This window comes from Pyxicephalus adspersus, chromosome 2 (genome assembly GCF_032062135.1).
Source record: "Pyxicephalus adspersus chromosome 2, UCB_Pads_2.0, whole genome shotgun sequence".
Taxonomy (NCBI): domain Eukaryota; kingdom Metazoa; phylum Chordata; class Amphibia; order Anura; family Pyxicephalidae; genus Pyxicephalus; species Pyxicephalus adspersus.
In genome coordinates, this window is record NC_092859.1 from 157,609,624 (window position 1) to 157,636,778 (window position 27,155).

A 27,155-nucleotide genomic window follows, 5' to 3' on the forward strand; every position below is an offset into this window, starting at 1 on the left:
CCCTACCCTCTCTCTATCCCCTCCTCTTTCTGTAATTAAACCTTAACCCTTTCCCCCCTATCATGGGCAGCCCAAGCACACCTGTCCATATTTCTTTGCTACGGGCCTCTCTTTACTATTGCATTGGTGGACATTGGAAAGAATGCCCTTCACATTGTTGGTCAATGGAAACAATGCCCTTTACATGTGTGGTCATTGAGAAGAATGCTGGTCACAATGGTTGACTTAAGGCAGAATGCTCCTTACAATCATGGCCATCTTATAATGATGGTAATTTAAAATATTACATCTTACATTGGTACTGTCTGGGAAGAATGCCCCACTGGGAATAAATGGAAAAAAATGCCTTGTACATCGGTGTTCAATGGGATGGAAGCACCTTGCATTGATGGTCAATGGGAAGAGAGTCCAATTACACTGAATATTAGTGGAAAGGATGTCGTGTAGATTGATGGTGATTAGGGATAATGAACCTTACATTGGTGATCTTGGGGAAAAATGCCCACTCCTTCTACACTGATCAAAATTGGTGTCAGTGGTTACCTATCTGAGATATAGAAAAAAGGTTTAACTAGTTACTATACTGCTGGATCTAAGGAGTGGCACCGCCCTAAAACTATGCAACTACAAGGTGGATTGACCAAAAATTATACATCTCGAGGGTTAAAAACCCAAATTAACCAATATTTTCAAGCACGGTTAAGAATGGTTGGTCTAGATCAGGAGTCGGCAACCCGCGGCTCTTCAGCCTCCTTGTTGTGGCTCCCTTCGGCCACCAACGGGAGATCCCTGATGGGGGATCCCCTTCCTCTTGTAGATACTGCGGAGGAGGGGGATTCCTCTTCTGGCGTTCTAACGAAAAAATCTACCCGTGAAAAAAAATCTACCAGGGGTCGTGTACAATGACGTCATCATCAGGAAAGTTTCACAGCTGTGTTTGTGTATGAATGCTGCATGTCATGTTCTGCAGCCTTACATCTCTCCCAGTACAAACCTCTATATCTCCTAAACAGTATGTCCTACCGACTTGAAATTTTCAGGGTACACAGGGGAGCCTCATAGCTAGCAGAAATGTATCCCCACCTTTAACAACTTTCAAAATATGTGGGTCATAATTATAGTACAATTGTTAAAATTAAACATAAGGGTTGCTGTTTTTTAAAGTGTGTCCTGAAATTAAACATACAAATTAGGGACCCCCGGGGCCACTTACATAGCAAGGAGGTGCGAAACCCAAATTTATACCTACCTGTCACAAAACTAAAAATGTCATACTACACTACCCTGTCCCCTTCCCTACTTTGAACCCCAATTTCTCTGGAATGGGGAAATGTACAAAACCAAAAATGTAAGTGCAAGTAGGGAACACCTGTGACTAACACCCCCTAAAATTTTATCGTTAGGCCATCATCAGAACATAAGGAACTCTGCCCATCAAAAAAATCTACCCTGTTATACATTGCTGGAGGCTTCTAGCACCTGAACCCCAATTTCCCTGTAACAGGAGGTACAGGTGAACAAAATTAGAGGTGCAAGTGGGGGACACCTGTGGCGAACACCCCCTAAAATTTAATCGCTACAGGATCGTCAGAACACAAAGAACTCCGCCCATCAAAAAAATCTATGGTTACATTAGAAGCCTCCAGCTTGTAACCCAGCAGGATGATAAGTTAGATGCCGGAGGCTTCTAGGAACATAGTTCAGTGTTTAATTTATTTCAAAGTAGACCTACACATGCACACTGCACTTCTGTTTGTTGTATTCTGTTGTTGTAACAGGTAAAATTAAAAAAAGATGAAAAAAAGTTTAAAAGTTTATAAGCTGTGTTATATTTTGTGGCTCCAGACTATTTTTCTTTAGTGGAAGAAGGGCCAAAATGGCTCTTTTGATAGTAAAGGTTGACGACCCCTGGTCTAGATGCTTACAAACAACTTTATGTATGAAAATGGTAAGTCCATTCTGAACTTTCAATACTTTCACTTTCTATTGCATACAGAAATACATATTAATAAATTAATAAATAATTATTAAATTACATACAAAACTTAAAAAAAGTTTAGCATTGTTTATAGAGCTGATATTTAAATAAATGGTACAACATAAATGCTGACCACTTACAGAACCCACTGCATGATGGAGGAAACTGCATGTTATCTATATCAGTAAAGCCTCAATATAACTTTTACACATTGCCAACACTGTGCTGGGCATACCGTTGCCTTTTCTTGTACTTAGCCCTTTGCTTTCACTGTTTCACAGGTAGGCTTTTATAGATTTATTCCAGTTAGTCAGTGATGGGAATTTCCTGCCCATGTCAGGTCGGATAGATTTTTGTCAGTTATTATATTATGCACTCCCTAGACAACTCTGTGGCCAATCTAATCCATAGGTAAGGGGAATCCCTAATTATGCTGCAGTCCCACAGAGGAGAAATGAAACAAATGTACTCACTTAATAGACAAAACATTGACCTTATCTCTAAGTATCTCAAAAACCCCAAATCCTAATCCTAAAACCCAAACTTGTTTCATATGCTTATAGGTGAATTGGCTATCATATTATCAGCAATGAAGCATTGAAATAATGTTTACATTTCAGGGAATACCTGTTATATTATTATTATATTGGTGGTCATTGGTAAAAAAATGTCCTTTAGATATCTGGGCAGTGGCAAGAACTCACTTTACATTGATGATCCCACAACAACCCATTACATAGGTAAAAAATAATGCGTATTGCATTGATGATCAATGGGGAACATAGAGCTGATATTTAAATAAATGGTACAACATAAATGCTGACCACTTACAGAACCCACTGCATGATGGAGGAATCTGCAATGTTCTCAGCACACCTGAATGATAATGGTCCTGAGTGATACAAACTTTGCTCCTTGTATTCATATTTCCTAACCTATAAGGAGTCTGATAATTCTTCTCCACATCCCTTCAGGCATCTGTTCTCTAAAGTTCTCATACTGAATTTAGACACAAATGTCCAGATAGACAGAGGTGGGAAATAAATAAAGACAGGTTATCACCATTTATACTTGTTGAGTCTTAGAAATGGAAAATGCAGCCCTAGCTATATAATTATAAAACACTGTTCTATGAAAATGGAGGGCCAACATGTTTCAGGGGTGTCAAATAAAAACCTTTCTTCAGAGCTGTGTGTACTGTATATAAACCGAACACAGAGACACAGGTTGTGAAGAAGGATATATTATGTAAGTGTTATGGTATAAAGCCTGTGTAGCACAAAATTGGCATTGATGTGTCTAGAACTGCTTCTCTGAGATCTACCTTTCTACACACAGCCCAAAAGAAAGTTTTTCTATTTTACCCCTGAACATGTTGGCTTTTCTTAGCAGGATTTTTTTTTTTTGGCTTTTTATACAGAGTGGAACTTCTATGACTTACATTCCAACAAGTTTTCCAAGGACAGCTTGGATCAGCCATTCTTGACCTTTTTAAAACATGGGCGAAACCCGTAAAATAATTTTCAGGACTTCAGGGCCCCCCCTTCTATAATTATTATATCCACAGCTCACAGTACATTAGTGTGGTGGTCAGTGGGAAAAATTCCTCTTACATTGCTGGCTATTGTCAAGAATGTCACCCTTATACATAGCCAAAAACATAATTGGGGTCTTTTATACTGACCTGAGAGATACAAACTGCTCATTGCTCCAGGAACCCCCAGTAACCTCTGGAGGAACACTGTGGTTCCATGGAATTCTGATTGGGGAAACAGTGAATTAGGTGATCCTATCAATGGAGCGGCCTCCAATAAGAATAAAAAATGATGTGTGTTAATACTTTGTCATTTTCAGCACTTTTCACTTTCTTTCCAAAATATACAGGTAAATGGAAAGGCAGGCTTTGAAACTAAATACCAGGGCGATGGTTCCAGTGTTGGATACAAGGAGACCACTGAATTGAGGATTCTCTGAGTCACAAAAGCTTTTACGTTAGGTCGAATTTTAATTAAGGTGGACACTGGAAACCCCTGCTTGGTTCCTATGGGCAATGCTTCCAATTGGTTTTCTTTCTCCACCAATTTTTAAAGGCCTGGTCACAATAAATAGTAATATCCATATACTGTAGCCACATACATAAATCATGCGGCAATTTATCTGCAAAGTTACCTTTCATTCACCGTATCTACCTCCATATGCTGCTTCTTCCATCTTCTGTTTTTCAGCTGCTCCAAAAAGTTCCTATTCCTATACCCCTTACTCCCACTTCCTTTCTTAGATATATCACTGGTATTATCATGCTGTGTAATGTATAAATAGTAGTGTCCCCTACAAACTATTTCCCTTTCTCAGCATTTAGACATAAGGTATTGCTTTTAATGGAGCAGGGATCCTATTTGTATAATGCAGAATAGATTCCACTGTCTAGAGCTTTTATCCATTTAAACATCTTTAATATTTTACATTGAAAGAAAGAGGAATCAATCTCCGCTGTATCTTAGCTCTCATTCTGGGGCTCAAATAACAGCACTGGCAGAAATGCTGAGAGAGAAATTCAGAGGAGGAAATATATGAAGACGAGGGGTGAGGGAGATGAGAGGAATGACCAAGGAACTTTGAGCAAAGGAAATAAGGAAATGATAAACATAACATAGAATACAAAGAGTTTTAGAAAGGCTCAGCGATGCTTTGTGGGGAATAAAAAAATATGGGGATTCATTCCTTCTATTTATTTGTTTTAATGTTGAAACCAAAGCTGTCATCCTTATCCTTGCCTTGTGGAGTCACCGACCAGGATGAAGCATGTTACAACACTTCTCTGTCTATAGGATTGTTTAGTTTAGTTCTAGTTCAGGGACTCATCAAAATTGTAAAAGCCCAAATCTTAAACAATAAAAACCACATTAAAAGTCAAGAAATTGTAGCTTCTATCCTATAAAGTGGAACTAAACCCTAAACATAAAAGGTTTCGGCAGAAGAGATATAAAAAGTGTCCTTTGCCAAAAAAAAAACATTGTTCCTTGCTCCTGTTGGCTTTTTGTTTTTTGCTTGGCATATGTATCATGCACTTGCAGGAGTTACACCATCCATGGCTACCCAATGCCTGAAAAAGATTGTGGAGGACCCATAAGATTTGGTGGCAAATATGCCCTAAAGGTTGCCTTAGGGGATGCAGTGGCAATGGGATTCTGGACCTGCCATCGGTGCAGGGCACAAAAAAGGTAAGTGTGTACCATAATTAGCAAATATCTACAGCATTATGGCAAAAGTTTAACACCAACCAATGAGCTTAGTTCCACTTTAAGTAGGATGGTAGTGACTCTTGTTAGTAAAATAAAAATGTAATAGAGGTCTCCCTAAAGATAGTAAAGCTCATCTTTCCTGTTCCCCCACAATTGATTTATGCTATATTAGAGAAAACACCAACTGAAGAAGTCCAACACTCTCAATTCCCCTACAATGCTCCGGAGTCCCTCATTATGGTCCCCCACATTACTGAATAATACCGTGGCTTTGAAAGGTGGAACCAAAGTGGGGGACCAGGAATCTGACACTCCTGGAAGTAGGGGGTACCGGTAGTAGGAAGCTGGTGGCTTCACCTCAATGGAGCAGAGAAAAGAGGTACAGACAACAGGTTAGGATAATATAGTCCATGTGTGTATGGAAAGCTAGACAGGTAGGTAAGTCTTCAACGACAGATAGGAGTACATTTCTATCCAGTGGAAGACATAAAATAAATTCATGACCTTTTATGTAGTATGGTCTTTCTCTCAGGCTAAAACCTTGACCAGACAAATGGTATTGCTGATTTGGCCTACGCCCCTGAGAAGGACTGAGTCTATGCCAGTAAAGCACAGCCTGCAGAAGCTCCATGCAATCACCATAGCCCTGTAGGAGAAAAATACGGGAGAAGTGAGGAGCCCTTTTGAGCAGAAATGTGAAGTCTTTTATAGTATATCAAACGTGAATAAAGACCAGACCTCCTCATCTGTATCTGCTTCTTCATCTGTAGTTTTACCTTCAATAACAATTGTAGACAAGCTTAATAGCTGCCATTGATAAAATGGTTTGAGAAAGGACCTGCTTGGTCCAAATTGTGTAGCAAATATGAGGTTTTATTGGTTATTTCAATAAAGTACAAGATTTGAAATATTGGGCAAACCGATATAGACTTCTATTCCTGGACTGAGCTGAAGATAAAGGATTGAGGGCCCACTTGGTTATAGTTCAACAAGGGTGAATCACACCACTGTCTCCTTTGCTTTCAGGGATGTCATCCTGATCCCAACTTCTATTACCTGTCCTTCAATAGAAAGGCTTGCAGCTAACTTCCCATACTTTAATGTCACATCAGTAGATTCTATATAACCTACTATCTACCTCGCTACTCTGTAACCTACTATCATTTATGACTACATTCACATGGCTCTGGTAATGTTCACGGTAAGAATTTCTAACTTTTACCCCAAAATTTGAAATTCTGTTTCTATTAAAAATGAGCACTTCCTCCTATACCTCCACTCTTTCATAGTACCCACCTGATACCACCACCACTTTTCCAACAGATTTGAGATGGAGCCCATGGCAGCTGGTAGGTCTACTATAGAACTTGATGTATGCTTGTTATAAATCATAATTTAGTCATGTCTTTTGGAAACATCAACAAATAGATCTTGTCACCATATGTAAATATGATGGTCTGCAGCTCTGGCCAGTGCGCTCCCCCCCTACAACCCTCCCCTGACCCCACGGGGGGGGGCAGACCGGCCAGAGCTGCAGACCACCAAATAATTTTTTAGAGAATAGGAGTGGGTACACATGCCCATTGCCGAATAAAGTGAGGGCCCGGCATTTCCACCATTGCCCGCCCCACTACAACCCTGGTCTTAACTTCTGGATACCTTTTTTGGCAGACTGATATCTATGCATGACCCTTGGCTCTGTTTCTGGACTCACCTCTGTTGGATCCTCCTGTACTGAGTATCTCTGGAACACCTGGCAACTGGACTGTCTGACATACATTGTGTCCCCTGTTCTGTTTGGAGGGCTCCTGGTCCTCTGCCAGTTCTCCCCAGAAGCCATCCTTTGCACACTGAAGTCTCAGGGGCAACTATGTGCTCAGACGGCACAAGTAGCCTCCCGAGCCTGAGCAGGGGGCTTCCTATAGGTGAAGAGTGCAGATTTAGATTGGAGAATTGGCGCCTGGTAAGCATTGGTGCTGGACCAGGGCCTTACAGACAGGTTCCCTTTTTCTACTGCTCTTTAAATCTAATGGCGTGTGTGCTCAGCAGAAACTATGCCTTCACTTCACATAGAACAGCACTTATCCAAGAAACAAATGCAATTAAAATGGAATGCAATAACATTTTAAGTTCTTACAGTAAAAAGCGCAGAAGAGATGTTATCACGAAGTATTATTGTAGGACATGCCAAAGCATTTTGTTTATGAGAAAACAATATGTCCTGCTTACATCACTAGCTGCATTTGACCTTAGAAGGAGCAATATCTTCCTCCCTCCTTCTCTGTCTCTCTTTCTCTCCCTCCTTTGTCACCTCTGCTCATACACATTACTTCACGTGCAAAGCCGAAAAATCCTGCAGCTCACTTTTCAAAACCGCGGGCTTGCTGAGGTAAGTCTTTTTTTTTTTCATGAACACCATCACTCTGTTGTCTCTATGGAAACCTTTATCTCAATCAATGCAAGTAACGGGAGAGTGGTACTCCTCTATTCTCCACCCCATCCCACATCAGAGAGAGGGATGCATAGGGAAGGGAGGGGGAGAAGTTGATTAGAGCCAGATAGTTTTTCAGCATCCAATGGGACGTTGTTGAGCTGACTCCCACTGCACAACACTGTAGGTAGAGATGTCCTGTTGCCTCTCCATAACCCAGCCAAAGTGACCACTTCTGGTGACTTGAGGAGCTTTTTGAAGGTTATTGAGAGTTTATTCAAGCACGGCAATGCTGACCTAAAGCAATCAGTGCAGTTGCTAAAGTTGTAGGCTTGGCACTCTGGCGCAGTTCGTCTATAACCTGGAAGTTTGGGGGGTCTTGGTACCCACCCCGGACCCTTTTTTGGCTACCTGGATTTTCTACGTTGGTCACCACTGGAGCCATGACGTCAGATTTCTCATAGAGGATTTTACCTTGGGTGTCAGAAGAGCTGGAGACCATCATAATTTGCATGCCCAGTGCCAAGGACCCCGTGTTGGGGGAAGCTGGCCAGCCATGGGGATCAATGGTATGGAGCTATTTGCCATTGCGGTGGTTATTGTACTGTTTGTAGCTGTCCTTAAGCAATTTGGGATTCTGGAACCCATGTCAATGGAAGGTAAAAAAAAACTTCATAATTTATCTTTACGAATATCCTATTGCAAACAGATGTTGCAATAACTAATATAAATATAAGTATATATTTTTTGAAAGAATAAAAATTCTGTAGAGTTTATTTGCTTTGCTATGTGTATTTATTATTTCTCACAAAGTACCAAGTTTTCTTTTATTAATGTACTGTAAGTTCTATGAATTTGTAATGTCAGAACACTGACTATATAAAACAGTTGTTTTTCTCTTGCACTTTAATAATAACTCCTAAATGGAAGAGACAGGAAACATTGAGAGCTGGCATCTCTTATAAAGCTTTTTATGTGGATCAATCTGTGTGAAAGAGGGATATGAATCAGCAGCTAAAGGCGAGGAAGAATTCAGGACACTGTTTATACTGTACTTGAAATAAGGCCCAGCTTCAGAACAAATAGGAATTACTCAATGCACTGTAGGAACAGATACATGTGATGAACTTTAAACAATGTGTAATTATTAACCACAACAAAAACTTCATCACAGATTGGCCCTTACAGAATATATTTCAATCTGCACTTTGTTAGCAAAATAGAAAATGTGCTAAGTTTGCATCTGAACAGAGCATGAGTGGTTAACTTTCTTCGAGTAAAATTAAAATGCTATTACTGGTAATTAGAAGATAATAGGCCAAAACAATCATTATACCACACCAGCAATTACCTGAAAATATTTGCAAAATATGAAGCTGATTAATGATGACTTTTAGCATTGGTAAAAAATACATCTAATGGTGTTTATGAGCTGCAGGGACACCTCTAGCTGTGGTCAGACACATAGGTAAGGACCAATGGCTCCAGTTGCCAAAGTGTGGACAAAAGGTGCAGAGGAACAGAAACCACCCCCTACCGATCAATTCAATGGCCACTGCTCAAGGGATGTTCTAATTTTTCCCATGATGGAGAACCATCCTAAGGCCTCCATTGAAAATCATCATTTACAATACTCTTCATTATTTTTTTCACCAGTGAAATCTTGAGTTGGCCATGAAGAGCAGCAAGCAAGCCATATCTAGCAACCAAAATTGTGCATCCAAATTCTTTTAAAAATAGATCAATAACAATTGTGCATTTAGACCTCTAAAGAGAATGAATGGATTAAGCTAATAAAAGTGATCTGTCTTGAACTATTAGAAATTTCCAGCACCTGCCACTAGACCAACATTTCTGGACCTTTTTAACATTGGGAACCCTTTTAAATAACTTTCAGCTCTTAGGGAATCCCTTCTATAACTACTACATCCACAGCTAACAGTATATTGGTGTGGTGGTCAGTGGTAAGAATTCCACTTACATTGCTGGCCATTGGGAAGAATGTTACCCCTACAGATAGCCAAAAAGATCATTGCAGTCACTTAAACTGACCTGGGAGGTGCAAACTGCTCATTGCTCAAGGAACCCCTCAGCAACCTCTGGAGGAACCCTGGTTGAGAAACACCAGAGTGTCAGAGGTCTCTTGAGAGTCAGAGTTTACTTGAAGTCTGACAGTTGCTGTCTGTCATTAAACAGCACAGAAGGAGAGGGATAAAATGTTTGAAGCCAGGCAGGTGGCAATCCAGCAAATGTTAGACTTTAGGTGACCAGCAACCAGATTACCAGCAACCACATCTTCTATCATTCTGTCCTGCAACATTCTTTTTAAAGGGCATTTCCGTGCATCTGCTGTATGAGGAGGTTGGCAGAATGTCATGGTTGTAGTGTTTAGCGTAAACTCTAACCTCTGTTTTGTTTTGATCCTGGGCCTAGAGGACTTTCAGATCCTGTAAACCAGTTTTTCCACCTCACCAGGAATTAGAGGTGTCCACTGATATCTATGGGCCTGTCACTTATGTAGGGATCGGAGGTATATGGTGATTTCCACAATTTCCCTTCCCTCCCAGATTTCCATCAATCACTGTTGAAGTTCCATGCAGTTGCCTATCGATTAAGTTACTTAGTAGTAAATTAATGTACAACTTTTCAGTCTCCATTTCCCTAATGAAAGATTTTGTGAGAAACACAATAATTATCATTTATTAGATCATATATTTTGACCTGGTCCTGATACAATGCAAAAAATAATTTGATAAACTATTTGCAAAAATCTATTTTTTTTTATCCATATAACTGGTTCCTTTAGTTATGATTGGAAAATAATTCATATTATTGCAGGTATTGATCTTCATGGCTTAGTGGATAAGTGATGTGCAAAACTCAAATTAAACAGTTTGATGAACTGCTTGTAATATATTCTACAGTTGGCAGCTTTATATCTATGGAGGGCCAAAGCATGTTTTCATGATGTAACCAAAGAAAAAATAAAATATCTGGTATAAAAGAGACATTCTGCAAAGCTTATCTGTTTGCAGATTTTTACTTTGCAATAAAAAGTTTCACTTTGATGGTAACCATGAAGAAAGGTGTCAGAACAGAGAGATCTCTGAAACCAATCAGAGTTCCCATGCTGACATTTGTCTACCACCAACATGAGCACATTAGAACGGGACCATGAAGTAATGGAGGAAGTGTGCCTGGTCTGATGAATCATGTTTTCATTTAGATATTTTGGATAGCTAGGTGGGTATGTGTCATTTACCTGGGGAATGGATGGCATTAGGATGAACTATGGTTAGAAGGCAGGCTGGCGGAGGTAGCAGGGTGTACTATAGGAAAATGGCAGTCTGGTGGGGGCAGCAGAGTAAACTATGGGTAGAAGGCAGGCCAGTGGGCGGTAAGGTGCATTATGGGAAAAAGACAGGCCAGTGGAAGCAGCAGGGTGCATTATGGGAAGACAGCAGACCGGTGAAGGCAGCAGATTGCACTATGAGGAGAAGGCAGGCTGATGGAGGCTGTGTGACTTTAAGGATCTGCTGCCAATGTCTTGGTGCCGGATACCGCAGGACACCTTCATAGGTCTTGTGGAGCCCATGCTTCAATGAATCAGAGCTATTTCAGTGGTGTTTTTTTTTTTTTTTGTTTTGACAGATCAATGAATATTAACCAGAAGTTCAGCTCTAGTGCTTAAAGTCTGGATTTGATATAGCTTGGTTAGAATTTATCATTTTGGTTTCCATTGTCAGGCCTAGTGACCACTGTCCCAAAGACAGAAAGTTATGAAAAATCTTACCTTGAGAACAACTGTTCCTAAAACAACTCTTTAAGTCAGGATTTTGATTTTCTTTTGAGAAATAAACTTTTAGTTTTAGGTTGCATCTCCAAGAGTGAAAGTTTTATTTCTTCCTTACTAAGAAATGAGAAAGCTGCACATGTCCCTGAATCACTTCAATAAACACAAGCTATGCTTTACCTAATTGCAACATCTGGAATTATTGAGCAACATATAGACATCTATAAAGCCAGTCTAAAGAGAACCAGTCATGCCTGGGTTTATGTAGGTATTTGAAAATTCTATCCTCCAGGCCTACTCCTGCCTGTATTCACATATTCCATCCTACATTGTAATTCTGCAGGTTTGCAAATGAAAAATCTTAGGTTTTCAGTATCTAGTTCTAATTCCCAAATCTGACAGTCTTTCCTGCCAAGTGCTCAACCTCTCATGGCATCCCCTAGCTCCTGAGTGTGCCTAGAGGTAATACATTTGACATCCCCATAGTTCACACTGCTTTCCTAGAGTCAGTCTCAACTTCAGTAAGCAAATAAAAAGAATTGGAGTAATAATAATGTTTAGTATGTCTTCCTCCGCTTCTGTAATATTGTAAATCTGAACTTCAGTAAACTGTATAATATATATTTAGGGTAGAGGTTCCTCACCTTGTAATCTATGGCCACTGCCTTAGGAAAATAAGTAATGATTAAGCTGTAAAAATATGTTTTGCAGTGGGGCCTCCGATTCCCCTGCACTGCAGAAGTGGAATCCCCATTTTTTAGGGGAAATGGGATAAGCAGAAATACTTAGCTTATTCCACTTTTCCCCTGCAGTTGATGTTCTCCCCGGCACTGCTGGTATGTGGACCGGGCCCTTAATGTCCTTGCGTACAATAAAGGACTGCTGGTTCTGCATTGTACATGATGACTGGCCGATCGGTTAAACGGCTTTGTGCGACCGGTCATACCCGCAGGGTGGAAGCCTGAAATTAGATAAGTGATGCTGCTCATTCCTTGTTGGAGGTGAGGACATTACAAGGTGAATTTTTACAGCTGATTAAAATTCAGCTTTATGAATAAATATTCAGATTTTTTACATTGGCCCTCTGTGACCTTTTCCTAAAGAAGGAAACCTGATACAAATAAGGGAACAATTGTTTATGTATTTATATTTTATGTATTTATATTTTTCACTATATTATTACTTATTGTTTCCAATTTTACATGCAAAGCTTCACATTTCTATATGCGTAATATTGAACCCTAGTACTAACCGATGATCTGGTGTTCTGTTTCCGCTTATTGGCAAATGGGCACCTCTGGAAATAACAGTCAGTTGTACAGAAGAGACAACAATTTTCTTCCATTAGTCTTTTCATTTCATAAGCCTGTATAATAATAATAATTGACAACAGTTATCATTGAACCAACAAACTTTCTAATCAATAGCTAACACTGTACAAGCCTCTATTGCTGCAATAGTAACAACAATCCAATTTATTACTCCAACTCTTACATCAGCCCAATCGTTGTTAGGAAAAAAAGATCTATAAAGTCCATTAGAGGTATTTTTGTTTCTGTACTTTTTTATTTCATTGTTACTATTGCATGCTTTTTTTTTGCATGCAGATTAACCCAGCGAGTCAACACTTTGCTTAATGTATTATGCATTTCTTTTTTGAAAGCCAAGTCTACAAACCACCACTCTATAGCAGAGTTCCCTGCTTCCTTTACTGTCCGGCCAGGCCTGTGGAGAGCAGCCTAGACGGTTTTCTTCTAAATCATCGTTCAAGAAAAGGTTTCCATGTATTTGTTTGCTCTACATAACTACTATATAGGTAGCTGCTGGGTCTTTACAGATACGGCCATAGATATAGGTGCCAGGTCTGTCCTTCCAGACAGAATTGGTGATACAATGACATACGCAGTCGATGTACAACCAAATCTTCTATTCCAGCGTTTCAGTATCTGCTTGGGTACCACCTGACCTCTAGTTATTTCACAAAATCTCAGATGATTATCTTATCTAATGTGTTATCTAATGTGTCAAAATAAAATATGTATGAAGGCAAAGATATATTACACTTGCTTTGCTCTTTATCCATTCAGCATTTCCTTTCCAAATATTTTAGAATGTATTACTTTTCCTTACACTATGTATTGTAGGAGCCATATGGCATTCTAGTGCTAAGCCCAACTTTTTGCTGATCTTCTTACTGGCATGTCAGCAGCTTTGGAAATAAAGAGTTTGCAGGTTTAACCATAGAGGTTATTTCTTTCAGCTTGTACAAGAGAAGCTTTAAAGATACCCAGCGAGGAAGGAGTTATTTCCCACAGGGTATCCCTCAATACCCCATCTCTAACGATGCGTCATTTACTAAAGAAACTCTATCCCGAGCCTGCATATGCAGCATGTACCTATTCCCAGTCTGCAGCTGGGTCTATTTTTAGGAGGGGTTAGGATTTGCAGGAAAATGGAGATCTTGCAGGGAGGGTGCGCTGAAAGATGACACTTTGCAGTCAGCACAATAATACAGGGGATATCAGAGGATCATCAAGAGCGAGGGGGCCATTTATACAAGGGCAATCCCAACACATGATGGAAACACTGAAACAAAGTGCAGTAATTTATTGCAAGAAAAGAAATATTAATAACTTGGTAAATGATTGTACTGGTAAAGGTAAAATCTGATTGGCTGTTTCTGATTTGTGCATAATATTGTTCTTTGTAACTGGATGGTTTTATTTTATAGAAGCCAAGGCAATGTTTTCTTTTTATTTTTCTCCTATTCTTATTCTTTTCTTCCTACTACTATTTATTTAACATATCTTCTCCTTTAGAATATTGCTCAAAAGTCAGCATTCTCAATAAATTAGGTACTATATTTTGGTCCTGATCTGGTGTGTAGCAGTGACATTAGAATAAATCTGCTGTAATTCTTCTATTGCATGGCTTACAGGAGGTAGATGGACATTATGTGCCCCACCTACCACCGTTAAAAGCAGATAGGGTAGGGAGCTCTCAATAAAATGTAGGGCCCAGGTGGGTGTAGGGAGGCAACCTGAAACAAAATCGGGACATGGGTATACAAATTTGGCATGGTTCAAATGTGGTATGGCTAAATGGTAATGTATTGTTAGTTACAAGAACCTTACTGGTTTCTTATACACATGTATAACACCTAGCAATACCCCCACCAATAACCCCAATGGTCCAGAAAAAATGCCCAACCCCAGGACCACAAGAATTTGATCTCAGCCAGGCCAGCAATAATCCACAAGCCCAACCAATTGCCCCAAGACCTCAACAATAGCACCCAGCATGGCCAGCAAGCAATAACCCCCAGCCATACTAGCATTTACTGCCTGACCATAACCCCCAGGCTTGGGCTACATTGTCTGCTGCTGTTGAGCTTTCTCCTTTTCCTATTCCACTGACTATCCTGCTCTGCCTGCCATGTGCAGTTGAAAGTCACAGCTATAGGGGCCAAAACTTTTTTTTCTGCAGGTAAGACCCAATATTTGCACCATGCCCAGCCCCAGGGCCACAATGATTTGACCCCCAAGCCCAAACAATAACCCACAGACCTCAACGGTAACACCAGCTCGGTCAGCAAGCAATAACCCCCTGCCAGACTGGCATTAACCCACGTCAGCCCTATAAGCCTATCCTGCTCTGCCTGCCTTGTACAACCATGCGTCACAATGCCAGGGGGCAAGACTTACTTTCCTGCCGGTGAGGCCCAACACCCTCACCATGCATAGCCCCAGGACCACAAGAATTTGACCTCAGCCAGGCCAGCAAAAGCCCTCAAGCCCAAACATTAAACCCCAAGACCTCAACAGTAACACAAAGCAATTTCCATACTGACATCTTATTTCTATACTGATATCAAAGTGCACCCAGTCTATGGACATCCAATGGCTGACATATACTATACATCAATTCAAAAACTTCTAAACTTGTAGAAATTTCAGTATTTTGCCCATCCAGATCAGTGACATAGTGTTTTGGGGCATAAATAAGTGTTTGAGTGATTTTTGGGTGTTTTAACACTTTCTAAATGCTGCAGGATATGTTTTCTTTACAACCCATCAAGAAAACGCTCTGGTGTGGACGGGGCAATTGGAATGAATAGGAATTACCAAATTGGCCTGAGACTGTGGTAATGACATATGGTAGGGACATTAGATTGTGAGCTCCCTTATGACTATGGAGTTTGTACAGTACTGCTTAATTTACCAGTGCTATCAATTGGCAATTTTGGAGGAAGACAATTAACCTAACTGCATGTTTTTGAATGTTTTCTATTACTAAAAATCTTGCTCCTTGCCAACCTTTTAGATCATTTACACCAAGAGGACTGGGATGCATTTTGCTGCAGTGCTAGGTGGAAATGTAAAATACATTTTTATATAATGCAATGTGACTGATAGAGATAAAGGGGAACTTCTATGCAACCAGAAGATCCACTTCCCTGCCACCATTAAAAAATAAGAAATATAGTAAAAATTGCCCCATGTTCCCATTGGCTGGTGGTTGTCAGGAGTGTTACATGCATTATAACAATACGTTGGACTGATGTACCAAACAAAGAAAGTTTGGGCCACAGTAATAGGCATGTTTGGTGGATATTAAAGACAGCATTGAAGAACAAGAACCTCATACTAACTGTGAAACATGGTGGTTGAAATGTTATGGTTTGGAGTTGCTTTGCTGCTTTAAGACTTGGTTAGCTGTAAGCAATTCTGTTTCATACTAAATTTTGTTTGATATGAATTTGATGCTACTTGTCAGAAGGCTGGGAATATAGTTTCTGAATCTAATAATGATTATAAGATACCACAATGGTTTAAAAAGATGATATCAAAGGGTTATGAACTGGTCTAGTTTATACAAGAAATCCTCAAACAACGTCATTAAACCAAAGTCAGACAATGATGGGGATTTTTACCAAACAGCTACAAGTAAATTCTGCTAAAAGGGGCAATAGCCGTGCCTGAGCCCCAGGGTATACAATTTCTATTGTGCACTATTAGATCTATTAATAATATTGTATTAATAAGAAAAAAAACATTCAAATACCCCAACCTTGATATCAGATAAAGCAGGGGGTTAAAATAGTACCAGTCAAAAGATAAAATAATTTACAAACTTTATTAGCACAAAATCTTTAGGAGTTTTTTCTTCTGTAACAAAAGTTACAGCAGGTTACAGTAGATAAACATACCAACAGTACACATACATAATGTCTACAAACAGTCCATAGCTTCATGAATGTAGCAATTGGATATGTGATTAACCCAAGGCTTCAAATTATGGCAGTCAAATATTTGTGTTAAACCTGATGCGTTTCGCGGAATGAACACGCTTCTTCAGGGGGAAGAAAATATCATAGGCTGGCCTGGACTGGCTTCCTATTGTTGTATTAAGAAAACATAAAAATACATTATAACCAATATACCTATAGAGCAGTGTTAGTACCATATAAAAATGGTAAATCTATCCTAAGCATGATTCATATGGTTACCTTCCGTTGCAGCATAAACATAAGTATTGAAAATCCTATAGACCATTCAGATGGAGTAATGATTATAAAAATGAATATCTAGGTGATAGAAAAAAATTGTTGTAATACTCAATCATTGAAAAAGAGTGACCCACTATAGGCTAATGTTAGAGGAACCTATATCTTTTTTTACACTACACATTATTGTAATAGTAATAATTTATTCAAGTATAGCAACCTTTATCTATAGGTCCGGTTTAGATAAAGATGGATCGTATGCATACTGAAATATCACAGCAAGAAAAACCAATGTGATCCAATGTGAAAACACGTCAAGCTCAAAACTTTATTGTTCCCAGGAGAACAAAGGCAATCATAGAACAAGCACATGCAGATGTGTTTTGCTTTCTAATGGACTTAATTGTAGATTCTGACTTGATGATTAAGCTCCATTTGTTCTACAATTCAGCTCCACTATAGGACCTAACACATGTAAGTGTGTCTGCTCTGGTATCCCCCTGGTTTGCCGGGGAGCATTTAAGTTTTAAGCTTGGCATGGATTCTCAGTGCGCAGCCAATGTATGCAATAAAGTGGGAGCTGGTGGGACTCATTGGAGTAATTTGTACCAGGGATTTATAAGGGTTTTTTTGCCTTCCTCTGGATCAACTGTGTCTATAGGGTAATACCTTCTCTGCACAAGACATTGCCACCTAGTTTAGAGATAAAATTGACAAAATCAGACTTGATGTCTCCACTTACAGGCCACTCCAACCATACCCACCCCTTCCACCTGTAAATCATCACTGGCCTCCCTCAGCCCTGTTACTGTGGATGAAGTCTCTTCTCTTCTCTCTTCAGCTCCATCTACTACATGTCGGCTTGTCCCAATTCCCTCTGACCTACTCCATGCCCATTCTTCCACTCTGGCCCCCACCCTAAGCAAACTATTCAACCTCTCCCTCCTACTGGTATCTACCCCTCCTCTTTCAAACATGCCATTATTCTCCCTATCCTGAAGAATCCCTTCTCCCATTTGTTTCCAAACTTCTTGAGCGCCTTGTCTACAAAAGACTCCCCCATTACCTGAGCACCAACTCTCTCCTTGACCCTCTCCAGTCTGGTTTCCGAGCTGCTCATTCCACTGAAACATCCCTTATTAAAGTGGCCAATTACCCCATCAGAGTGAAATCTCAAGGCAACTTTTCCCTGCTCCTTTTCCTCAATATTTCCTCTGCTTTTGACACTTTTGATCACCCCCTTCTAGTCCAAATCATGTGCTCCATTGGTATCAGTGACATTGCTCTCTCTTGGTTTGCTTCCTATCTGTCTGACCTTTTTAAAGTACTACTTTAAAGTTTCTTTCAATTGTAACTCCTCCTCACCCACTCTCCTCCCTGTTGGTGTTCCCCAAGGGTCAGTCCTTGGACCGGTTCTCTTTTCTCTGTACACCTCCTTACTCGGTAGTCTCATAGCCTTCTTTGGCTTACAGTACCATCTGTATAATGACACTCAAATCGAACTGTCCACCCCTGACTTGTCTCTCTCATCTGGACTACTGTAATCTCCTCCTCTCTGGTATTCCACTAACCCGACTCTCTCCTCTACAATCAATTATGAATGCTGCAGCCAGACTTCCCACCTACCTACCCCATACACAGCCTACCCACCTACCTACCCCATACACAGCCTTCCCACCTACCTACCCCATACACAGCCTACCCACCTACCTACCCCATACACAGCCAGCCCACCACTCCTCTTCTGCTGCATCTCTTTGTAGTTCTCTTTGCTCCTTCAATGACCTACTAATGACTTACTCATAACCTCATCACATGCATGGCTCCTTGTGTAATTAAAAGCTGCCCCGACTCTCTGGAATGGTTTTCTTCTTCCTATTCAGCTTCCTCCTACTTTCTGCTTTCCTCCTATTGTGTGTTACTTCCCCCACCTACTAGATTGTAAGCTCTTCAGGGCAGGTCCTCTCCTCCTGTGTCACTGTCTGTATTCGTCTGTCATTTGCAACTCCTATTTAATGTACATCGCTGCGTAATATGTTGGCACTATATAAATCCGGGTAATTATTATTAATACTATAAATATTATTATTATTAATAATAATAATAATAATAATATTATTAATAGTAGGGTTTTATCTGGGATACGTTTATTACCCTAGGGGTTGAACTTCATGGGTAATGTCTTTTTTCTGCCTAACTGACTGAGAACTGTGCTCTCTGTTGGAGGAATGTATTGTAGTTAGTGTAAAGTTACTGTTAATTTAAACCAACTGTTCTTTCCCAACTTTTTAACATAGAGAAACCCTTGAAATAACTTTCAGGTCTTCAGGGATGCCCTCCTAAAATTACTATATCAACAGCTCACAGTATATTAGTGTGGTGGTCAGTGGGAAGAATTCCTCTTACATTGCTGGCCATTGAGAAGAATGTCGCCCTTACAAATAGCCAAAAAGAAAGAGAGGCACAAACTTCTTATTGCTCGGGGAAACCCCTAGCAACCTCTGGAGGAACCCAGGTTTAAAGGGTAAATTTTTGGGGATAGAGCCAAGAGGTAGTTACCTACATCTTGTAGGTAATTCAATGGGGTTAATTTCAAGTGTTAGGTTAGGGGCTGAGAGTTTATTAAAGGATTCATTTAAACAAGATTTTCACAAGATTTTGAATTCTTGCAGCTGAGAAAAGGATGATAAAGGTTACCAGTGCCTAGGCAAATACGCCAAAATTATGGGTCTGTGTTTGTAGCTACTAAAAATAAATGGGGAAATCTTAAGAAGGTAAAATTATTTTTAAATGCAAGATCTTTTTTAAAGGTTATGGCGAGTAAAGTATTATGTGATAATATTTAGGGTTAGGTTGGAATTTAATGTTAGAGGGAATAGGAATATGTGTGTTACATGTAAGGGTCAGTATGAGTGTCGGGGATGGGTCATGGCTGGGGTAATAGAAGATCCCAATCATGTTAGTTCTCTGCACTAAAAATATTATATTATGCTCTGGGTTTTGGAAACCAAAAATGGATTATTGTGCATTGAATTTAATTACTAATGTAAGAGCTGTGATTTTAACACCAGCTGACTTGCAGGATAATAAAATATAATTTTAATTTTAGATTTAAGTGAGATATTATGAAACACATAACTTCTAGGGCAAATTAAATGCATTTCATGGATTTTACACATTTTAATACAGTCTAGTCCAGTACCAGTACTTACCAGAAGCCAATCCCTGTTCAGCCTGGGGAGACTAGTTGTACTATCCCAGCACCCAGTTGCCCCCAACAGCCCACAAGAGAATTACAGGGGACACAATGGGAGGTCAGACAGTCCAGGGTCAGTAACCAGATGATCCAGAGATGATGCAGTACAGGAGAGTCCAGCAGAGACACGTCTACAGAACCAGGGGTCCTACACAGGTAGTTTGCCAAACAAAGTATCCAAGGGAAGGGTGGTCACAGGCAAAAGTCAGTCCAGCCAACAAACAATCAGAGGTTCAGAAAACAGGCAAAGTGAGCAAGAGCTAATCCAACTGATAAGCACACTACAAGCAGGACAGCCAAGTGAAATGCTATAAGAGGCAACTAGTGCCTGAGAAGCTAAAAAAGACCAGTGGCCGGGCAGGATCACAGCCAGAAAGTAATCTTCTCATTGGCTGCAGCACATATTTTTTATGTGCTGGGGATGCTAAAATAGGCAAGGGAAGCTAGGGATGCCGCAAGCTGCAAGCAGAGGACAGACATCTACAGTAGTTACCTGACTTCTTTATCTGCTGCAAGAGATGGATGCCCACAAAATGAAGTGAAGAGCGCAGTGATATGGAATAAAACAAATAAAGAGTTTTTTAGACACCAATTAATACATATTTATGGTTATGGACACCTTTTATTGCTTCATCATTGGTAAAGTTATAGCGACCAGTAGCAACAATAGCAATGTTGCCAATAAATATCACACAATATTACACAGTAGCATCAATCACATATTTCCACCTCCAATGCAGCTCAATGCGTTTTGTGGTAAAAATGGCTTCTTCAGGAGCGTATTATGAATGGAGAGGTTGTATATTGTAACAATAAAATGTCACTGATCATATGTTAGTTCAGTCTCTTCCTTAAAATCTCATCCACAGTGAGAGACACACAAAGACGCATTCAAGCCCAGGAAAAACCACAAAGCAAATAAATGTCCTTAAGTGGTGGATCTTTAACTTGCTTTTTGGTGCAGTCAAATCAATCACAGCTGTTGGGACAACCTTTGCACCTAAAAAGCAATGGGCTGCCATCTCACCTGCCGATTGCCAACCCTGATTTGCTTACACCGGATTGGCCCAGAGGGTATTTGCCCCTCAGCTAACATTGATCCCCTGGGGCAGGGACCTATAACCTATTTATGATTACTGTGTTATATTATTATATATTAAATAAAGAAATGGCCACAACTTAACATCCATATCTTTACTCAGCCTGTTAACACGTGTCTACCGGGGACAAAATCCCCATGTGTGTGATGGAAACAAATCCCTTTAATGAGGTTGAATACGCTAGAGATAAACACAGCTTTACCTTGATAATAAATTGAAGCAGACATTACATACCATGAAATGGAAAGATTACAGGGCAGACTGGATGAGTCAATTGACTCGGTGGTAATTTGATGCATTATAGGGAGCACTAAAAGAGAGTTAAAGTAGGAAATGGATCTCTAGCAAAACAAATACCACTTATGTACAGAACAAAAGGACTCAATTCAGCAGTTACAGTGCACCCTTGGACATATCTGATACCAGAACATGGCTGAGCTGCACTGCATGACGTACAAGGATACAGTAGGTAGATAAAGAATAACAATGCCATGCATCAAGTACAGATGGGTTACATCAATTTGTATAATGTCCTATATGTACTACACCATGGCCAAACATAGTGAATTGTTTTAAGGTCAAGCAGAAAGAGCAAATAAAGAAAAAAAATAGATGTATTGGCCTCCTAATGCCCAAATAGCCATGGGCTTGATTCACTGAAACTCTCCAAGAATGGAGAAGATAGACTATCATGGGAGAACCTGGGTGCATGGAAGTTCCCTCTTCATTTCTATGAGCCACATTGCATTGCAAAGGTATCGTGTAAAATGCATTTCACATTTTCACCCAGCACACACCAAAACACAGTGGGCCTGATGTATCCAAGCTCTCCATGACTGGAGAAGATAGACTATCATGGGAGAACCTGGTCCAGCAAACCTGGCATGCATCTTGTCCAGGGTTGAAAATATTTCCCATCTAAAAGTAAATGGTTTTTAAGAATTCTATTCCAGGCGTGTTGGGTCACCCAGGTTCTCCTATGATTGTCTATCTTCTCCAATCTTGGATAACTTTAAAATATCAGGCCCATTGTGTAGTCTAGAATGCAGAATTGGCACTTTTAGAAAGCTTTGTGTCTCTGCTTATTGTCTTTACTGCTTCATGTTGGTGACAGCACAGTTCCTAACTGCTTGACCTAGTAATTGGTGAACTTAAAGCGTTTCTATCACCAACATTTTTATTTTATATAAAAGGGTAGATAACCTTTTATTTAAGGGTTTTTATTTTCTTTTTAAAGTTTAAAAAAAAAATTGGGGAAGCCCCTCCTCTTCTTTACTGCCGCGGCAGTAAAAACTGAATGGGAGCGCAAACCCTCCTGGGATAAATATATCTCATATTTCAGGAGCCTTTGGGCGGCTCCTTCTGCAGAGAAGGACCTGTGAGATCAGGTGACGTAGCTAAAAGAAAGGAGAAAAAGGAAGAAAATGGCGGCACCAGGTCGAAGGAGGATTCCAGGATGGCAAGTGACTTAACCTCCCTAGCGGTAACCCCGAGTGTGACTCGAGGTAGAAAAAAGTTGCTAAAAGTGGAAACCCTGCGTCACACTCGGGGTTGGAACACCTGTGGAAGATTAGTAAATACAGCGCTTACCTGATCTGCCGGGGTCCCACGCCATCCAGCGCCGCGATCTCTGTCTTCTTTCTTCTTCCTGCTTCTGCATCCGATGAGTCACCAGGGGAGTTCCCGGGGACGTCGGTGCGTGTTTACGTCCTGGTCGGGCGGGGCGGGAAATTCAAAATCCATTTGTATTGCATTCAGTACAAATCAACTGTATTAAATGCAATACATTGGATTTTTATGTGTAAAAGCAGTACATTGTTTTCAAGAACATTTATTTTACAGTATATATATTAGTATGAGTATAATGTGTATTTTATTTTTTTAATTTAAAAAAAATTAAACATTTTTTTTAAATATATAGATTTTTTAATTTATTCAATTTTTTTTTTAAATGATTTTATGTTTCAAGCTTTATTATACTCATACTAATATATTATACTGTAAAATACATTTTCATGAAAAACAATGTACCGCTTTAAGACATATAAAACCGGAAAGAAATGAACCGCTAGGGAGGTTAATCGAGGCCAGGTATGAAGGGATTGGGGGCTCTGGGGTAGTAAAGGTAAGTGTTTTTTTTTTTAGTACAGTTGCACTTTAATGGCTGCATGGAATAGGGATTTTTTTCATTGACAGTAGAATGAAAGTTGTACAGACAAGCTCTGTTCTATGGAGAGAACGAATGAACACATCCTTCATTGTATAGTACCTTGGACTTTGGCAGAATGGTGTATGGTGTGGCGGTCCAGCATGATTGATGGATAAATGACATCAGGGGACAATAATCCTAATGCTAGATTTGCATAAGTGACAATTTACAAATGATCATATTAGGCTATGAAAATCTAGCATGTGTTTTAGTAGTTAACACTTTTTTCTAGTGTTGCATTTTTATTTTTCTTCTGTATTTGAGCAGTTTGTGAACAGATTTACCAGTTTCCATATATTACCCAAAATCATACTGGTAATTTTATTGGTGCCTTACCAAAATGGGCTCCTTTTGAACAAACGCAGGTTATGTCAACCAAAAAAAGTTAGATCCAACAAGTTAGTGTTTTTTTGAACATTTTTTTGTTCTCAGCTACTAGGTTGGTTCATATTTCTGCCCCTACCTGACTGATTTTACCATTCCATACTTCCCCCCTGTCCTCTTCTGACTTTACATTTTATAGTCCTTCAAGGCTAAATAGTTTATGCATGGTGTAATATTCCTCTATGACATAATAATATTCTATGTTAACATAAGATATAAATCATGTTGTCATGTAATATTTTTGGGTTATTGTAAAAATCCTGTATACGAGATGTGATCGTGTTCTCATGTCTTGCAGATAGCAGTGACAGCGAACTGGAGCTATCAACAGTACGCCACCAGCCCGAAGGACTGGAACAACTTCAGGCTGTCACCAAATTTACAAAGAAGGAACTTCAGTCACTCTACAGAGGATTTAAAAATGTGAGCATCATACATGGAGATATTTATTTTTTTGTATGGATACCCTAACAATATCCAACACTTTAACCGTATTATAAGATAAGCACAAAATGAAGAATATGAAGGAGTCGACTGAACTGTATTTCTGTAATGTGACCTCTTTGTGAGTACTTAAAGAGCCAAGCTCATACTACATGATAATAGCAGAGCTGTTGTTCTGACAAAACAGGGTGCATATTGGACCGGTGCAGAGAGAATGCTGCTAACTGAAAGAACAACAGTCCTTGGCTTCTATCATTTGATATGGGACTAAAGGTTTTAAAAGACAGAGAAAAAATTTAATGGTAGGACTTTAAGTATGATTTTGTTGATCCCTGGGATTTATGAGTGTCTGGAGGACTGATAAAAGAAAACCAATACATCGCCACATGTAACACAGTCCAGGTATCGGGAGTATGTAATGCACAATACATTGTATACAGTGCAGCAGTAAGTACTACGTAATACATACGGTTGAAAACATTATAACATGCAACACATGATAGGATGCATTGGTCATATGTAGCATACTGAGTACAATGCAGGACCATGCAATGTACAACATGGTGTAAAAAGTGCATCAGTCAGCATATAGTGTGCACTGTTCAGGCCTTTATATTCTACAACATGCAGGATTGAGAGTAAAGGTTCTATGTTAAATGCATATCACAGCTTGCAGAATGCAGCCAAAAGGATTAAGTGCAACATTTATGGTGGCCATTGCCCCCTAAATGTTGGTGGTAAGGAGGTTCTTTGCATGCTGGTTGCCTCTGTATCCCCTTAAATTGAGTTCAATGGCCTTCCTTCACTGGTTTGCTCCATTTTCATTGGTGGCCAGTGGCTTAGGTATCCCTTTATCATGGTGTTCCATGTACCCTGTATGCCCCCTTTTTTGGCTCTCTGTACAATATTAATAACACTTCTTTTGTTATTATTTCTTTTTAGGAGTGCCCTAGTGGACTGGTGGATGAGGAAACATTTAAGCTCATCTATTCTCAGTTTTTTCCACAAGGAGGTCAGTGGATTTCTCTTGTTTCTGTTTACATTGATATCTTAGCTATGAAAAAAAGAAGTCTTACTTTACAGATTATTAAAAATTTCAGAAGAATTCCCTGTTATTTTTTTTAATAGTAAACTTATTTGCAGTGTAATGAAAAATGTATTTGCTCATATTCAAATTCTATCTGCAGCCACAAAGTTGCATTTTTTGGCTTTGGACAGGGTGGTGAAGGGTTATACACTCTCTCAAGTTAAAAATTGGTTTCTGCGGTCTCGATGGGGAAATGTCCCCTCACTTCCTGTACTGGTGACTTGCAACACAAGGGCAGAAAATAGGGTGGAAATGTCATACCATGTAAACATGAGAACCTGTAGATATTGTCCTGGCCAAGACTCAAACCTGGGAGCCAGAGCTGCAAAGACCAGAGCTAACCACTGAGCCACCATGCTGCCAGACATGGGCACTACCTGGAATCTCTCAATCCCAAGGCAGGTGTGAAACAAAGTGCCCAAAGTGAGAGAATTAGCTGCAGATGGAGGGTGAATATGGACTGGGGAGGGAATAGAGTGCAAGGTGAATATGGACTGGACACTGTGGGCAGAGTAAAGGGTAAGTATGGACTGGGGAGTGTGGCAGAGTGGTCAGTGAGCATGGACTGGAAAATGGGCAAATTGGAGTGTGAATACGAACTAGGAAGGGCAGACAGTAGAGTAAAAGGTGAGTATGGACTGAGGAATGGGCAAAGTATAGAGCAAGTACGGACTGAAGAGTGTGGCTAGAATGGAGGACTGGACACTGTGGGCAGACTAAAGAAAAAGTAAGGACTAGGGAGTATGGCAAAATGGTCGGTCAGTATGGACTGGAAAATAGGCAAATTAGAGAGTGAGTCTGAACTAGGTAAGGCAGACAGAGTAGACAGTATGGAACTGTAACATGGTAGCATTTTAATTTGTCATTAGTTTTTGTCCCAGTAACTTTTAAGAAAGTGAAGTGCTAAATACCTCCCAAACAGGGAAGTAGACAGCAATAAAACCCAACAGGGGTTCTGAACCTTTCCTAATCAACCAAAAAAGGGAAAACAAACATTACATTTTCACTTTTTAATGAGCATGGATCTCAGAGTGATATCACCATGCAGTGGAACCCAGTGAGCTGCTCCCCTTTTCCCCCACCATTTTCAATTGAAACCACCATTGCTCTGTATAATGGATAATACCGGTCGCTAGCCGTCGACGGGTTTTTTTTGATGATGTTCTTATCTCACTGCAAGTTTAATTTTCTTTTCTTGCTGAAGTCTCACTTCATACACTGGACAACTTAAAGAAACAAAATGCTTTCTACAACCTGCAGTGACATGAAACATCCACATTGATACTTATAGAAAAACACGATGTGACCTTAGTCCAGTTTCAGTTGATTGTAAGCTCCGGCGTTTATTCTTAGCAAGAAGTGGAAATGCCTGGTTATTAGTAGATATTTTCTGTGTTGTTAAATATCTTTTTTTCTTTAAAATAATAACACTAAAGTATTGAAACCAAAGTAATAATGTGATTTCATAATGCTTGATCTCATTTACAGCAGTGTATAGCATGACAGAGCATTGCATGGAGGGCAGCACGGCGGCTCAGTGGTTAGCACTCTGGTCCTTGCAGCGCTAGGTCCCAGAGTTCGAATTTCGGCCAGGACACTATCTGCATGGAGTTTGCAGGTTCTCCTCGTATTTACGAGGCTTTCCTCCCACATCCCAAAAACATGCAGTTAGGTTAATTGTCTTCCCCCTAAAATTGCCCATATCCTGTATTAAAGACATATGAC

General features: G+C 39.9%; 1 protein-coding gene across 1 annotated transcript in view; it reads left to right on the forward strand.

Annotated features, from left to right (window-relative positions):
• Positions 1 to 8,192: 8,192 nt before the first annotated feature.
• Positions 8,193 to 27,155, forward strand: part of KCNIP3 (potassium voltage-gated channel interacting protein 3) — a 40,715-nt gene continuing 21,752 nt past the window's right edge. Inside the window, exons 1-3 of the mRNA XM_072402848.1 lie at positions 8,193 to 8,310; positions 24,198 to 24,322; positions 25,286 to 25,355. Coding sequence (XP_072258949.1) covers positions 8,208 to 8,310; positions 24,198 to 24,322; positions 25,286 to 25,355 — 298 coding nt within the window. The 5' untranslated portion in view covers positions 8,193 to 8,207. The remainder of the gene's footprint in view (positions 8,311 to 24,197; positions 24,323 to 25,285; positions 25,356 to 27,155) is intronic.